Here is a 17,485-nt window from a genome sequence, read left to right on the forward strand (position 1 = left end):
CACAAAGAAAGTCACAACAATGCATCAGCTTATAGCTGTTTTCTCCCAGCCGTATTGAATGGCAGTTCTAGGGAGCTGCAATCCCAGCTCAACTGAAGGGTTCCAGATTAGGGAAGACTACTATGCATATTTAGTACCCATCTACTTAAACAAAAAAAAGAATAAATCTGAGTTTTGACTTGTGCTTCATTTTTTTCTGACTTCAGCATTCAGAGCTGAGAGATAGCAAAAGGTAGTAGGTTGTGTGCATCTTGCTTGGGGTATAAACTGCGTTGGTTCTGTTGCATCTGCTTATTAATCTGAGGAGCGATTAGCAGTCTTAGTGTTCAGGATGAGCTGTGTGTGTGTATGTTTAATGCCTGGTACCCAAATTAAAACAGTAAGTAACAGTAGAAAAATTCAAAGCATTAGAACTGTATATTAGCTTGAAAAAAACAAAAATAGCTCTTTTTCACTTTCTGTTGCAGGTGGTCGAAGAGAATGGAGTTCGGAAGGTCATAGTTATGCCACACTCTACTGAATTCCACCCCTCCATGCATCCACCTCCTCCACATGTGCCCCATTATATTCACCCCCACCATGCTTTGCTTCCCCATCCACCTCATCCTGTGTACCCTCCAGTTCCAGGAACAGGAGAAATACCACCACAGTTCATTCATCAGCATCCTCCACCACCACCATCGCCACATCTTTATCAAGACCAAGGTAAGACATTAGCTGGAAAAGGAAAAAGCAATCTTATAGCTAGCTCACCGCATTCAGGCGGGCCAGAGCTTGATGTTCTGTTGATTGCGTATCTGTTCAGCACCTGGATATTTTCAGAGCCAATGCTGAAGGTTTGTGCCCCTCTGCACTTGGTTTCTTGTGTTCTTCTGGGTATGTTAGAGTAACCCTACCCTGGGCACCTTCCATGCGTTTTGTAACTTCAACTCCCAGCTTGGCGAAATTTGGAAGTTGGAGTCTTCACACATTTGGAAGATGCAGAAGCCTTTATTGTTTTATTTGGAACTTCTGCAGATGCCGTCTTATAATATCACAGGTGTTGTAGTATGCAGGTACCTCATTGCCAACTCTTAAGTTGTTTTCCAGAGGTTGTTCAGAAAGTTGAAGGGCATTTGTGAGGTTGAAAGAAATTCATATTTCAGAATTTCTTACAGGGCCTACTGTATGTCTTAGAATTCATTTGAGATGCTGGCTGAGCCAATGCTGCCTTTAATGGAGAAGTTGTTTTTTCATCTTCTGGCATTGTGGTTCAGAAAATAGCCAGACCTTGTCAGAAGTAGAAGCAGCAGAGGAAATGTCACATTTTGGAATGGCAAAAGTACTGACCCTAACCTACTGAAATATTGTGGCATGACCTGAAACAAGCAGTTCATGCAAGAGAGCCCCGAAATGTCAATGAATTGAAGCAGTTCTGTGAAGAGGAATGGGCCAAAATGGCTATGTTCAAGATTGATCAATAGATACAGCAAATGTTTGAGTGAAGTCATGGCTGTTGAATGAGGTACCACCAGTTACTAGATTTATATTTTACACGGTTTTCCAATGAAGACAGTGAATATTAACCCCTAAAGACATGACACTGAATACTATTGGGGGGGGGGGTGTTGTTTGTTTAACAAGAATCTCTTGATCTGTTAATGGGACATGGATTAAGCCCTGTTTATGGATAGGTCTAAAGAGTTAACGAACTTTCTCTCACCAATGTAAATTTAGAGCAACTGTGTTAGATGTAACTTTACTTTTTGGAAGGGAGAAAAGAACAAAGGAATCAAGTACTTAAGAAAGTAATAAAGATTATCCCTCCCTCCCTCCTGCCTTCATTTTGTACAGCTCAAGGTGGCATAGATAATTGCTTCCTCCTTCTGCTTTCCCTATAGCAACAATCCTGTGAGGTGGGTTGGGCTGAGAGAAAGCACTTGGCCCACAATCATCTAGCTGGCTTACAAAATCTTCTAAATTGCAGCACGCGTAAGCTGATTTCTATAAAAGCAGGCTTCACTTACTGCTATGGAGTTTTTCCTGTGAAGGGAAAGATGACCCACAGCAGCGGCTTGTGAATTGCAATTAAGAAAAGGAAGTTAAAGTTCCTTGTTTACAGTACTAGCATTTCCCTAAGATAATCTTGCAGCCATGTCTGTTGATTATATAATATGACATTAGTATTTATAAATGTCCTTCCTACCCTGTATGTATGTGCTTGTACACAATCTCTTTCTCTTACATAGATGCCTACATATATATACTCAGTTTGTGCAGTTGCAAAAATAAGCCTGGTTGTTAGCTATGTGAACCATATCCAGTTAAGAGAGATATATGTGATCCAGTGTCTGTCTAAGTCTTGAAGGCCTTTGAACACAACTCTTACAGTTGTGTTCCATCTAATGGGTTCTTTTTGCCTTTGCCCCTTTAGAGTCCCGTTCCCATGGCAGAGCAAATTTTGTCCAGCGAGATGAAAGGACTCTCAAAATGCAGGAACATTTGAAGAAGAGGCTAAAAGACCGGCAGGCGAGCGGACATACCAATAACAAGGCGAACAGCCCTCCTTCCTCACCTCACAAAGCTAACAGCTCCTCCAGCACCAATGTTCAGAATGGCTACGGAAAGGGGCAGCAAGGGAACATAGGGCAAATAAAACAGAAGCATATAGGAAAAACCCGGGGAAGCCCCATCCCTTCAGCTGATTCAGGAATGGGAGGTACGTAAGTTTGTTGTTTTTTTTAGGGGAAACCGATGCCTGCGTTAATAAACTGCATGTAAGCTGTCCAGACTGTCTGGGAGTCGATTGCATATGAATTTGTAAAATCGAATCTGTTTCCTCCATGAGAAAATACATGAAATGGGAAGTATTCCTATGGAACCAGGAAAGAACTCTTATTTTCCTTTAGGGTTTAAAAAGTAGATACAGAAGGCTTCTTGAAAACATTGTCCCAAATGATTTTGGTAGTAGGGGTGGTTGGATTTCTGTTTTCCTGGCAAGCATCAGTGGAGTATCTGAAGGCCCATTGGTGCCTCTGTGGCCATCCCATTGTGTACTCCAGCTTGAGGCAAAGACATGTGCCCCCCTAAAGAGCTGCACTACGCCTACAGGCCACTTTCTGTTCTCTCTGACGACTGCTTTCCTCCTCACTCTTCTCTTCTGTTTGCCTCGCCAACTAAAAAGGTAGATTTGCTTTCCAGACAGCCTTGATTCCTGCTGTCTTACATTGACGCCTCCACGCATTTTCCTAGCGTGATGCAAAAGGGATTTTCTGATGCCTTTTTCCAGGATGTTTTTTCAGCTTCCTAGATGGTCCCCATCAAAGCCCTGAGGCTGGCCAGGTGTTACCATGACCGAGCACCGCCACCTTTGTCAACTAGATAATATTTTCCTAGTGACAGATATTTCCCCTCTCTCAGGGGAAATTTAATTGCACTGAAGCCTCATAATGGCAACTGGAGACCTGGAATTAGGAGACAAGGCTAAGATTGCTGGATTTGCTCTTCAACTTTTACATGTGTTTGTATGTAGCCAGTAACAAGTGTTCAGTTGGACCCCAGTGATCCATTCTCAAATGCAGTCCCTTGCCACTTGGCAATTTGTAAAGAGAGGTTCACAAAAGGGTGTTGTCAAAGAATTGTGTGTCTTGAAGAACAGAGGCTTTTTATCTCAAGGACCACGAACAGATGTCCGTGGGCAGCAGGACGTTTTCCACCCATCCTTTCTTAATACTGCCCTTTCTTCCTGCTGAGTAGCTGCTCCAGTTTATCACAGGACTTTCACATAGCATGCAGAAGGAGGAGAAACTGTCTCATGTGAGCAAAAGTGCTTTCCTGTTGCATTAGGATCCAAGCCAGAATATATAGATGCATCTCTCAATCAATAACTTGTATGTTTTTGGACATGACCACAGGGTAATGAAAGCATGCATTTTTATCTGTTCTCAAATAGCAGCTCATAAGTTCTGTAGAGTACACTAAACCTCTGTGCAGCCTGTACAGCAAGCACAGTTGACTTCCCATCAACTGGGAGATGGAGCTGTTCAGGATATGAAATGCTTCACTGCTGGGTTAAACTACCATGTTGTGACAGCATAGAAGTGAAGGTACTATTATTAAGTGGGACACTGCAGATCTCTGGGCCCAAATCATCAGCATAATATAATTTGGCCTTGTTGACTGCCCTACAAACAGCCAGTTCTCCAGTGAAAAAGGAAGAGGTCTGCCATCCACAGTCAGAAAGGAACATCAGTAATCATGGGTTTCTTTGTTGGCTTATTCAGCCCTTTGCATTAATTAGCATTCTGAACTTTGAGCTGTGAATGCCTAAGCAGAAAAGCAAACATAAAATTATCTCAAAACATGAAACATGCATGTATCTTTCTCCTTTTCGGTCATCTAAGCATTCCTTGCCGAAGCTTTAATCTTAATTAACAAATGCTTCAAAACATTCCCAAGTATCTCCCAGCACAGGGAACAGCCATCCTTTGAGGAAAGTTTGCTTATCATTTGGTATGTGTTTAATCTCAAAAACAGTCTTTTTTCCCCTCTAGGAAAGTTTTCTAATGAAAGAAAAAAATATTCTAAACTGTGTTTCCAAAGTGAAGGAGAACTTGCTGTTCAGATTTTAAATAGTAGAATTTTAAATTGGCCAATGGTCATGCGAGATATCTACAATTCTAGATGGCATAGGGCACAATAAAAGGAAGTCTGTGCTGTTCTCTTCCTTCTGAGCAGACTTGCAAACTTAGCAGATTCAGTGGTCAAAACAAGTAAGGCCAGTGAACTTTGCATAGCATGTGCTTTGCTTCTTGTAATAACTTTATCTGTTGATGCTGCAGTTAAAAAACATTTTACTGGGGATTTTAGCTCAATTTCCCCTTCACCTAATGAATTGTTGTGTGTTTTCCTCCTAGAATCTGATACAGAGTCTAGAAAATCTGAAGAGCTCTTAAGCTTCAATAAGCCTACCGTAAGTTGCAATAACTGATAAATATGTTGGGCCATTATCTTATGTTCTCAAAGCAAAAGAAAATAGAAAGGATTTAAAGTGATACCAAATTTGGTTTTCAGCTCAGTGTTTAATATTGCTAGTTAAGCATGTCTGTCGTCTCTTTAATTGAATTATAAAGACAAGTTAATCCAAGATTGTTCGTTGTTTAAAGAACAATAAGAAGTGGAGGGAAAATGGAACTGACCCAGCCCCTAAGTTCAGGTAGGGAAGGGTGAGGAAGGGAGATTACACAACACCAGGGACATCCACAGGATGGGTCCAAAGAATCAGTCTGGTGAAAGCATCATGCCATGTGGTGCCAGCCCTGCCCTGTTGTACCTTCATGATGCTCCACGCCCATCCATTTGGGGCAGAGGTAATGGCACAATGTTGCTTTTATCATTTTGGGGAAAGCAGCAGAAACCTGTGGATGACTATACACCACGTGTCTGTATTGTAAATGGTGACCATCTTCCCTTGGTTTTCACAGGTCTCGGATATACAGGCGCGGTCAGCAGTTATTTCTTGGAATGCTCCAGTTGCGTCCCAGAATGAAGAAATGCATAGTCTCACTCCCGAAGCGTTCACTTTTGAAGTAGCCGTCTCGAATAGCGGTAAAAATGGAAAATTTAAATCGGTTTACACGTAAGTCCATTTTCATAATTTAATGGCATAGCTTGTCTTAGCTGACAACTTGATTGCCAGCATCAATCAGGATTGTTTTCCAGCTTTGTTTCCATGGAAATAATTTTAAAAGTGAGTTTATATTTGTTTCTGTTGTTGGACGTTGAGAGCCAAATCCTAGAACCAAATTCTGAGGTTGGCTTGCGCACCTAAGTTTTATATTGTTTCATCCTTCCTGATACATAGTCCTGCATGCTGCATTTGCTAGCTGGGTGCTAGCTGATTTGCTATTGTGAGCATGCTTTTATTAGGATTTTCCCTTCTGTGCAAAAGGCAGAGGGATTTATAGGTCATTATTGTTAAAATGCCTATTTGTTACGATCTAACAGTATTTTTTTTCCCTATAGTGGTGAGGATGTAACTTTTACTCTACATGAACTCAGACCAGCAACTGATTATCATGTCAGGTAGGCTTGGAAAACAAATATTTACCAATATCAAGATGATAAAACAAAAACCACAACCTTTTAAATTTGAGGTTTTTGGGCGGGAGGGGAAGGCCTTCCATCAAGGGCTGCAGGAGGCATGGAAATTACACTAGTGTCAGTAGAGGGCTGGTTTTTTTGTTTTTTTGTTTTTAAACCCTCTTATGGCCTTGTTGGGGAAGGTTGGATTTTGTCAGTAATATGAATCTATAAAGGGCATTGGAGGTTTACTGTAGGTATTTTGGTCCTGGGAATGGGGAGTAGAGCATGAGCAAGGGAGGAATCTGGGGCGGTGGGACTCTTCTGAAGACAGATGAATATTCAGATGGCCTCCAGTTTCTTCTGTTTTCAGTAAAATTACAGGTAGTCCTCATTTAGCAACTGCCTCATTTAGCGATCGTTCACAGTTACAACAGTGATGAAAAAGTAACTTTGCAACCAATCCTTGCATTTACGATCTGTAAAGCAAAGGAAAGCTGAAGTAAGATCTTAAGCACAGGCACAGTTTTACTTAATGACTGCTTCGCTTAACAACTGAGTTGCTGATCCCAGTTGTGATCACTAAAATGAGGACTACCTGTATCTGAAAATCTCCGATCCAAGATGCATGCATAACACTGATACAAAACTTTGCATTTCTGGCCAATACAAAAGAGCTATTTGGGAAAGAATATTTCTGCTCTTGATTGTGGTTAGACAAGAGTTTGCTGCTGCTGCTGCTGCTGCTGCTGCTGCTGCTGCTGCTGATGATGATGATGATGATGATGATGATAAAAAAAACTTGTATGCCTCTCAACTCTCAATGACTCTGGGTGGTTCACAACAATCAAAAACAATACAATAAAATCAATAAAACATAAAGATAAAAGATGGCAAGGGTTAGCGTTAGTCTTCAAGCTTGCTTCAGTAAGAGCAGAAACGTCTCTTCATCCTTCACCCCTCTGTTCCAAGCCTCTGTATTCTTTATGAGTGCGTGGAAGATCATGGGAGAGTAGCTGTTGAGGCCAAGATAAGCCTTTCTTCGTACTGAAACTTGTACGTCTCATATTACATTGTACAATACTGCAAAGCTGGTAGGGTATATCCAGTAGGTTGCTAAAAGGGAACATTTTGAACTGGCCACAGACCCCATTGTCACTGCCTTGATTAGGCCCTGTAGTAGTTATAAAAAGAATAAGTAAAAAAAAGGTTTTTTTTAAACATAAAAAGAAACCTGACCTTCAGATTTCTTTCTTTTTCCAAAAGTCCCTTTGTCCTTTATTTTGGTTATTTAACTTTTACCATACAAATTGTACCACTTAATGCCCGGTTTTTCACATTCATGTGAAAAATATGGAAATCGAATTGTCTTTTTAAAATAAATGTACATATACTGTTTGATTTTAGATAATTTTATTAGACTATGCGTTTCTGTAAAGTTTTTCTTGGTTTTGCTATTGAATTTTCCTCTAAAGCAAAGTTATAAACAATTTTCTTGAATGTTTTTCGTTTTTATGTACAGGGTTTGTTGTTTAGATTTGATTTTTAATGGATTATTTATTTTAATTATTTATGGGGGATTTTTAATTGATGGAGTTTCTGAGTTTAACTGTGAGCCACCCAGAGTCACCTGTTGGGGGGAGATCAGTGGCATACAAATTTAATAATAAATAAATAAATAATTTAAAAATGTTATCCTTACAAACCTCTTTTAGATTTGGCTCTTTTTCAAGTTTGTCTTTTATTTTTTCCAAGAAAATATGGTCATTGTAGTCATAGACCAACCTAAGATGATGTAAAAGGATAGTTACAAGGATTCCAGCCATTTCAGCAGTAAATGAAACTTAATATTACAAAAGTAACACCATTTACAGTTCTAAGTTCTGTGAATAAAATTGCAGTGGTACTACTAGCTAAGTGATATAATACAGTCTGTTAAAATGTAATAAAACTTAAGAATTAAAATATTGACAAACTATATGGCTAGAATTGATCAGAAATTCAATATCAGTGTAGCTCTGATTTATAAAACGTACATCTATGTACATTGTCTCATAGTTTACGAAATTTAGTATTTTTTTTTCTTAATCAGTTCTTAGCAGGTGTTATAAGCTTCAGCATAAAAGGACTTTGCATTTTTTAAAGGATTCTTTTTTAGAGAAAGGAATCTACAATAAGAGGACTATGTATGCCAAATGAGGTTCCTTAAATAACTGTATCTTAGAGCCTTATGGTTAACCATGTTCTGGTTTTTCAGATCTCAATGTCACTGTATGTTGGGAATGTGCTTGGTTTATTTTGTTTCACTCTACATTTGGCCTATTCATTTATTCTTATTGAACACTTTACATGGTACCTTCAAAAAATTTCCCCATCTCAAACCAGTTTATAATAACTTTAAAAACAAACAGCATGACATTACAAATATAATAAGGGATTAAAGAAGAATTTAGAAAACAAGGATAAGACTAAGGTTTTGCTTTAATATCGATATCTATATTGACTTCATGCAGAGTTTTGGCCTCAGGTCATTCCACAAAGGAATCTGTTTCAGAGCTGGTGAGTTTTACTACAGAGAGTTGTGAACCGGATCCTCCAGCTGCACCGAAAGTAGTCAACAAAACCAAAAACAGCCTGACTTTACAGTGGAAGGTAAGAGCAAAGCCAGGGATGGATCCTGACCTCCATGTTTGTCATAACTGAATTTTCAGAAGAAATCTGGATTTTTCCTCCACTGTAATAGTGTTCCCTACCAACTGACAACTTACTTTGAATGCACTTAACTTAATTTGCACACACTTTTGTAGAAAGCACTGGGCAAGCAGGGGATGTAGGGCCCAGAAGCATTCTTGGAAATAAAGATGATAGAGGTTGTTGGTGTGCTGCTTCATGAGGATATAGTGTACTAAAGCATTATAGTAAGTAAAAGTAAAACCTATGTTGATCCACTTTACTCTATAGTGAGGTTGGTCGAATAAGAATTCCACCAAGGCTTCATGATGATCAGCTGGAAGTTGCACCTTTTCCATCTTGGCTCAGAACAACGGAGGAGGGGTTTTAGCTAAGTCAGCAGATGACAATGCATGTATGGATGTCCTTCAAGACATATTAGTAAACCAAGCGCCATGTAAGACATTAAGCTGTGAACATTGCATGGCATCTTTAGGATAGTGAGGAAGACACAGGCGACAGCATTTCTAATGGGAACCAGGGGCAAGCATCACAGCTGGCCAAAGGTGTTGGCAGTAAGCTGTGATTTTGTCAGAGTGAGAAAACATGCATCATGATGTCATGTTGCAGCTCCACCTCTTACTGCTTGCAGGCGGTATTACATCACAAGTACAAGAGGGGCAGGGTTTTAATCACAACATTGTGGTGCATGTTTTGTCACTTACCTCCCCCCAGCAGACACCCCCTTGCAGAATGAAAGCTCAATGTATTTAATTATGTATCTGAAGAATGGGGGTGTATTTCATGTACTTCCAGTCTGAATGAAGAATTGGAAATGGTTAAAGTAGGGAGGTAGAAATTTCCTCTTTAATAACCTAGCCAAGTAAAGCTACCCTCTTTTTTTTTTTCCCCTTCACAGTCCTCCAATGACAATGGGTCCAAAATAACTAGCTACCTTTTAGAATGGGATGAGGTATGTTTCTTGTGTTTAATGAATTATTATAAGTCATTGTAATTCTGGTACACTGATCAAGACACTGGACTGCATTTGTGTAAAACTGACATTCTTTAATGCAAACATTAAGTGATGATTGAATACTTGCAGCTCTGGAAGGAAAATGCCTGCTTATCTTCCAGCCAGTCCTGGGAAGTAGATTGGCTTCTCTGGAATGCAAGAAAGAGATATTGGTAGTTTAAGCTAGGATTTGTTAAGATTTCAGGTGGAAGTTAAAAATGTATGGTCTTGTATGAATTTCATAAATGTTTCAGAATTGTAAAGGAGCATGGGCAGAATTAATCAATAATAACTTCGTTATAACGCTGCCCCATTTGATCCCTGCCAAGATTAATTTATAATACCTGTGTCAGCCTTAAGAGAAAGCCAGTCTTGTGTCCTATGAAATATATGATGTATCCCTGGCTGTGGATTTCTAATAAATACAAATTTTTTAAAAAAAGAATTCTGGTGTTAATCTTACCCCAGAAGATTAGCACCAGAATTGTTTTATAACCAGAACTGTTGCTTACATTGCTATTTTAAAAAAAGGTCTTTTAGATCCAGTTTTCTGAGTTTTACTTTGTAAACTGTCTTTCAAAGGCTTTACCCTGAAAGTGCATTATAAAATAATTACATTAAAAGGAGAAATTATATGCGATCATAGGATGTTAAGGTCCCTTGTTCCCTAATCTTAACATGTTTGCCACCAGAATTGTTGCTACAGTGACCGCAAGATCTCACAATCTTGCTTTGTATCTGTGTTACTGCTGAACCACCAGTATTACTGGGGAACAATAACAATAAGCAGGTGGAAGAGCAATACTGCCTTTCATGTTCCGATTAAAATTAGGTTTAGGGTAGGGAATCTTGGATTGGACAAAGTTTGATTCTAGATTTTGAACTAAGAGAATCATTGGTCTGAAGCTGGTCTCCCTGATGTACTCAGATGATGGCATGTTTCTCTGTCCCACAACTACTCCAATTCTACCTCAAGAGAGGCCTTTGCTCCTAGCTTTTAGCCTACTGGCTTTTCTGTGTGAAAATGAGGAGGAGGAGGAAGTGGTGGAAGGGGCAAGCTCTGTCCTGTAAGCCTCCCACCTGCAAATATGAAAGAGTCTAGCTCAGGCATCAGAGTTAACTGGATCTTTGAGAACTGTATTTTAGTCTACTTTCTGACTTAATTTTAATTTCTTTGGAAAGGGGAGGAACGGAGCATTCAAGGAATGCTACTACGGTCATCTAAAGCAGCATAAAGTCACCAAGCTGTCCCCCTCCACCAAATACACATTCAGACTGGCAGCCAAAAATGACATTGGCATGAGGTAAAAATGGGGCCTTGTAAGTTCACCATTTCCATAAAGGTTTCTATGGCTCAACTTCTTTTCTAACCCTGTGATTTTTGTCCTCCCCAGTGGGTTTGGCGAGACGTTGGCATGTTTCACAATAGGAATTGTCCCACCGCCCCCCCTACCACCCCAGCTAACTAAAGCAGGAGTGACATGGTTGTCACTAAAATGGGGGCCTCCAAATGGCATATCTTCAGATGACTCTCTGACGTACATTTTAGAAATGGAAGAAGAAGGTTCTGTAAGTATTTTTTTAATCCAGATTCTTGAGTTTAGAGTAGGGAGAAGACTTTGAAAGGAGCAGCTGCCCTCTGGTGTGGATTAGAGTGTTGCCTAGTGAATAATTGCGTTCTGTGCCATTCACCCGTCCCGGTGGATCTGGTAGTCAGTGAACCCTTCTGGGAGTAATTTAACATCAAATTGTTGCTACTCAAAGGTCTTCCCCTCAGAAGAAGGGGCAGAAGCAGTGGTAGTAAACAGTAGAGTCATGTAGGGCTTTGGATTCAGAGAGAGAAAAGTGCTTTGGAGCGCACATGGGTGTACATATAGCATGTACTGAAAGCTCCGTAAAGGTTTATTTTTCTGGGATTGTGTTGCAGCTTAGAGGAGTTGCCGAGAAGTGCTATGTGAGCACACGCACCCCCCCAGCATCTTTTCCTCTTCAGATCTGTGGCAGTATACAACACTAGTAAACAGCCTTTGGAAGGCTGATTAAACATAAACTGCAGTTGCCATGAAGCAGTTTTGTAACATGGTGACTTGCACATTTGTCTGTTGTTGCAGGGGTAAACCTTTCCCTTCCAGCTGGAGACCTCAAGGATAGAATTGGGGGGGGGGTTGCATGTGACATGTAGGGAAATTGATTGAGCTCCTTCCAAACTGAGGCTACCTCATTTCTTTCACTGCAGTTAAACACCCCATTGAACAAACTATTTGAGAGAAGGGAATATTTGTCACCCCCAAAGGTCCATTAAATATAAAAGTGCCTTATTTGGAGAGATCTATGCCATTTGCGTAACGATGATGTGATGCAAATGATGTCATGTAGTTTAATGTAAATATAAGTGTCTTGTCTGGACTACTTACATTCAGAGGATTTGTCCATTACCTTGAAGAGATGTCCAAACAGAAACTTTGGCATCCAGTCTGCCAAATAGGAATCCCTTAAATTGAAGGCTTACTGTATCTGTACAGTTGATTAGCTGAAATCAAATGGTGTTCTGCCTTTGATCATCAGTTGGGATCATACACTGAACTAAGCCATGGTTTCCTGCACAAGCCATAGTATGCTGTAAACTAGGGTCAACAAAGCCCTAAGGGCTGTCCTTACACATCTTACACAGTCCAAAACCAAACGAACAATATTATGGATTAACTTGTTCTGTGAGAGATTTATACAAACTGAAGCTTTGGAGTCTGACTTTATCAGGAATAATGCTTATCGAGCACAAGGGATGGCTAAAAGAAACACATTCAGATATTGGAAAACAGATATTATTCCAGAGGTTAAGGAATTGCTTTCGGAAATGTGATCTATCTGTTTTGGAAGAGGCAATATTTTCTACTAATCAAAGGATGAATCAATTTGTATTACTATGGCAGAGCTTTTGTGATATTTTATAATAATATTTTGTATTATATTATAGTGCTGTACTTATTAATAAACCAGTGACTATTGATAAGTATATATAAAGTTTTTCCCCCCTATCTTTGTTTGAGGCTGGGTTTTTTCTAATTCTTTTCTTTTTGTTTTCTTTTTTAAGTTTAAAGACTGTTTTGTTAATTGTGTATTTTTAAAAATATGTTTAGGTGTTTTATCATTTTTCCCCTTTTAATTATTAAATAAAATTTGAAAAAAAAAAAGAATGCAGATTCTGTCTGTGGAAACACAAATCCATTCTGAATAATTACTGGGACTGGTATGAGTTTGTTTTTTTTTTAATTACAATTGTCATGAATTTATACATCATATAATCCTTGACTATAAGATAGATAGTTTACTAAGGAATGCCTATTTAATATTCTGGTATGCAATGTAACACAAATGTGAATACTGTGCGTATTTTTTTCTTTATGCAGGATTATGGCTTCCAAGCAGGGTACAATGGAGATGAACTTTCTTGCACTTTAAGTGACCTTAGAAGAAACACTTCCTATAAATTTAGGGTAGGTACCAAATCCATGCAATGAATACATCCACATGCTAAGAAACTTCAAATTCTGCCCTGAAAAGCTGCTGACCAGTGAATTGTTCCTACAAAATAGCTGAAATGGGCGACCTCTTCAAGGCTCTAGGAAAGGTTTAAAGACTTCCATTAAAGACCTTGGAAGCAATTTGATCAAGTCTTACCCTTGTTCCATCTTGCCCAATATTGGGGAGCCTGACTAGCAGCAACTTTCTAGGCAGTTTTTCATTTCTATCTCGAGATGCTGAGGATTGAATCTGAGACCTTCTTTATGCAAAGCTGGTATTCTGTCATAGACTTATGACCCACCTGTGAACCTCTTGAAGCTCCCCAAGCTTCAGCTATCTTCTGTTAGCTTGCAAGATACTTTGTTCATTGACTGGAAAAGCATGAAGATTCTCAGGTCTTTCTGCCAACCTCCCCTTTCATCACCAGTTCCTGCAAGTCTCCTATGACATCCCTTCCTGGGGTACTTTGTGCTCAGCTGCAAAACCGTTTTCACCTGTTATGGACTTCTGCCCTCAGAGAGGGAGGTTATCCTAAATGTGGATGTCTTATCAGTGTCATTGTGTCTTGCTCCAAGTGAAGAGGGTGTTTAGGCTTTGTTGTGGCACCTGGTAGGTCAGTATAGAAATTGACTATATGGATGGTCTAGTGGAGAAAGAGTTCTGAATCTTCTTTCCCCATATGAAAGGTTCTGATTTTTAAAAAACAAAAAACCGTTTACAGATTTTTAACTGATGTTTGTTCTCTTTTGCAACGGGGTAGTTGTTTGCTCACAACACTGAAGGAAAAAGTGGCCCTAGTGAAGTTGTGGAGTACAGTACCAGCCCTGACAAACCTGGACCTCCTAGTAAACCAGCTGTAAAGGGAAAGATCCATTCCCATAATGTGAAAGTTACTTGGGGTAAGAAAACTATTCCTTTGTTGCAGCTCTCTTTTGTCCTCCTCTGCCCCCCTCCCCACTCCTTAGCTGTATAAAATGAATTGACTGCACTCACACTGCATTTTTCCTGGTTCTGTAGCAAATGGCCAGACAGTGCAATGTGTTCAGAATGAATCTGAGATTTAACAATAAAAGGCAGTGCAACTGCTTTGTGTAGATGGGAGTTAAATTAATTCTGTTCAACTCTGAGCCTTTCTTTCTGAGCTTGGCTCTTTATTTTGATAACAGATACAGTGACTGTTGTGGACTACCTTCCTTAAAATATTTTTCAGCCCAAGCAGTGTATTATTCCCTTGAAGCTAATTGTCCTTGATTTAAAACTTTGATTTCCTTTCAGTTCTAAACTGTTGCTGCTTTTCTTCTTAAATTAGATCCACCAAAAGATACTGGAGGAACAGATATTTCTACGTATATCTTAGAAATTTCAGAAGCCTCTGCTGGTAAGCACCTGAATATTTCATTTCTCTGCATATTTCTTAAAAATGGAATCAATCATGCTTTGAACTGATTCATTAAAATAATTGGGACAGGTTAATGGTAATTATTATGCCCCATTGATTTCATTGTGTCTGCCTTAAGCACTTATAAAAAACACATTACTGCAGATTCTTGTAACTCGAGGGATTGGCCGTTTCTCCCCTGAGAAGAGGGGTCATCTTCTCCAGCTCATGTCTTTTCAGAGGTTGAAGAAAAGGAGACATAGTAAGAGAGAGAACAGCCAGGATCAAGTTTTTGTAGTGTTCGAATATTCAGATGTCTCTTCTGTGATGCTGCAGAAGGATTTCTTCTTCTTGCATTCCCTCAGGAATGGGTTGTAAACAGATCTTTCTTTTCCTTATAGGCAGCAAATGGGAAATCGCCTATAAAGGTCCCATGAGAGAACATGTATGTACCCATCTCAAGCCTGGTACTTCCTACAGACTGAAGGTTTCATGTGTTGGTAGAGGGGGACAAAGTCAGGTGAGAAAAAAATATCTCTTGAAACTGATAAGAGCAGGTACTACACTTGATCTTAGCCGAAAGGCCGAGAAGCAGATGTCTTCCACAACTCCTAAAAGGAAGTTGAAAAAAAAAAATACAGAATTTGACATTTGCCCTAGAATTCATTATTTTGAACATTTGTTTTCATGTTTTAATTTTTTAAAAAACAGCATGTTTTCGGCTTTTGTTAGCTGAATGGTGAGCAATGCCTGCTTTATTTATTTTGGTTTCAATTACACTGACCATGTGACCAGTTTCGTCCTTATTGGCACCCCTTAGACATGGGAAGATGATGGAATTCAAGGCCACATAAATGGATTTCCCAGCCAGTCCCCATGAAGATCTAGCAGAATTCAGATTTTTTCCATCATGCACTTTCAACGCTTAATAGATTAATCGTTCTAAAATCTTTGTGGGAGGTAAAAGATTTGTTTTTTTCTGGGCATAGGCCTGGTTAAAAAATAGTAGAAATGATGGAAAATGTGAAGAAAACCATATCTGTTTCTTTCCAGAATTTTTTCATACATGTTTTTTCATACATTCGTATTCTTTCCACTTGTTTTTTTCTTGGATCTTCATATCTCTGACTGGCTGTGGTTTCAAAATCTGCATGTTTTTGAAAACCTCATAAGGAAACAGTATTGATCAGATCATCTAAAGCAGGGCTGGATATATAGTGTTCTGAAAGGGGATGGGGAGAAAATTCTGCCTGATTTTGGGACCTCCCCTCCCCTTTAAAACAAGGATGAAGAACCCTTTTGGGCTTGGAGGCAACCCTGTGACCTGCCAAGGGCTGCAGTGGGCATAGTCAGCAATATTACCAGAGCGGGTAGTGCCAAAAATTTCTGACCCATTTGGGGGGAGGGGGGCATTGTTAAAGACAGTTTTAAGGGGCAAAGTGGCCCTTACATGCCCCAATGAGAAAAAACTGGCCCCATTTTTTAGGCTTTGGGAGATTTTAAGGAATGGAATGGGTGCCTGAAATTTGCCTTGCAGAGGTTTAAGGCAGTCTTTGCCTTTGTCTTTCAAAGGAAGCAATGACTTCCTCCTTCCCTCCTTAACCCTCCCCCAAACAAAGAGAAAAAGAGAATCAGAAAATTTCAGCCCTGCCTACTCGATCAGTATCACAAAAACCCACCTCTTAAAAAATGAGGCTGATTTTTCTTACAAGTCTTGATGTTCTCATTTCCCCTTTAACCTCACTCCCTCCTCATCCCAACCCTCCATAATCAGCCTTTTTTTTTTTTTTTTTTACCTTACCTCTTTCATTGCATTAGGACATCACGGGCCACACTCCCCTTGGCTGTAAGAGGCAATAAATCAAATATGTGGAGCCTGATTGCAAATTGAACCGTCCCTCTTTGATTTAAGACATAGATGCAAAAGTGTAGGTTGCAGAACTATTGCCATCCAAGCCGAGTTTTTGTTTTCTATTTGTAATGTGCAGTTGCACATTGTCCTTCTTAAGGCTGGGCTACAGTTAGAATTTTGGAGCAGCATGTGGGGAGTTTCATACGTACAAGCTAATATAGTGGAATGTAAGGAATCTGAGCCTCTGTTTGCCAGTTAATTGCTTTTATTTGTTTTAGTTTTCTTTGCTTTGGGGTACGGGCATTTTTGTTCACTTGTTTTTATATGCTTCCCAGAGTCACGTTTGTCAGGTTGGGTGGCTATTTAAACGCTTTAAGTAAATCAGTAAATAATGTGTGCATCCTTTTTTAGGCATCTGATGTACTCACTGTTCAGACCTCAGCTGTTCCCCCTGGGCCGTGCCATCCTCCATGCCTGGTTGGCAGAGCCAAGCCTAAGGATCTCACTCTGCAGTGGGGTAAGATCCCAAATTTTAAGGAAATGGAGCATAAAAGTATAAGGGTAAATCAATTAGAATAAAACTACTCCGTAACCCAAAAGTTGTGCAGTATCTACCCACAGTCTCATCCAGCTAGACCAGGGGGGGCTGGGGGTTGGAGTTGGGCACCACTTGGAAATATGCAATTTTTCCACCCTGGAACTAGAACTGCCTTAAGAATTCCCACGTCTTCTTTCTCTTCAATAGATCTGGAACTATATACAGCTCATAATAACGTAAGAGTGACGCTTCTGTTCCCAGGGATTTTAGAACACTGAGAAATCACATAGTTCAGGGAAATGTCAGAAAGGCCCAATAAAATTTCAGTGGCACTTTAAACAGAGAACACACAAAAATCTGACTAGACCATAAATAAGCATTACGAAAGGTACACAGATTAAAGGGCATTGCTCTCTTTTTCTGTGGAAGTGCTGCCAAGCTGGCTGAACA

General features: G+C 39.7%; 1 protein-coding gene and 1 pseudogene across 4 annotated transcripts in view; one reads left to right on the forward strand and one right to left on the reverse strand.

Moving 5' to 3' along the window:
- Positions 1–17,485, forward strand: part of FNDC3A (fibronectin type III domain containing 3A) — a 59,402-nt gene that overhangs the window by 27,253 nt on the left and 14,664 nt on the right. For all 4 annotated transcript variants that reach the window (XM_088129292.1, XM_088129289.1, XM_088129290.1 and 1 more), the window contains exons 5-18: positions 468–705; positions 2,414–2,698; positions 4,896–4,951; positions 5,463–5,617; positions 6,004–6,063; positions 8,574–8,712; positions 9,650–9,703; positions 10,928–11,049; positions 11,140–11,314; positions 13,153–13,239; positions 14,028–14,166; positions 14,577–14,645; positions 15,047–15,165; positions 16,909–17,014. In XM_088129292.1, the coding sequence (XP_087985418.1) occupies positions 468–705; positions 2,414–2,698; positions 4,896–4,951; positions 5,463–5,617; positions 6,004–6,063; positions 8,574–8,712; positions 9,650–9,703; positions 10,928–11,049; positions 11,140–11,314; positions 13,153–13,239; positions 14,028–14,166; positions 14,577–14,645; positions 15,047–15,165; positions 16,909–17,014 (1,804 nt within the window). The remainder of the gene's footprint in view (positions 1–467; positions 706–2,413; positions 2,699–4,895; positions 4,952–5,462; positions 5,618–6,003; positions 6,064–8,573; positions 8,713–9,649; positions 9,704–10,927; positions 11,050–11,139; positions 11,315–13,152; positions 13,240–14,027; positions 14,167–14,576; positions 14,646–15,046; positions 15,166–16,908; positions 17,015–17,485) is intronic.
- On the reverse strand, positions 15,129–15,241 carry LOC112540575 (U2 spliceosomal RNA; annotated as a pseudogene).

Source organism: Python bivittatus, unplaced genomic scaffold (assembly GCF_059951505.1).
Source record: "Python bivittatus isolate LINGU-HERP-01145 unplaced genomic scaffold, Pbiv_v1 ctg000790_np1212, whole genome shotgun sequence".
NCBI lineage: Eukaryota > Metazoa > Chordata > Lepidosauria > Squamata > Pythonidae > Python > Python bivittatus.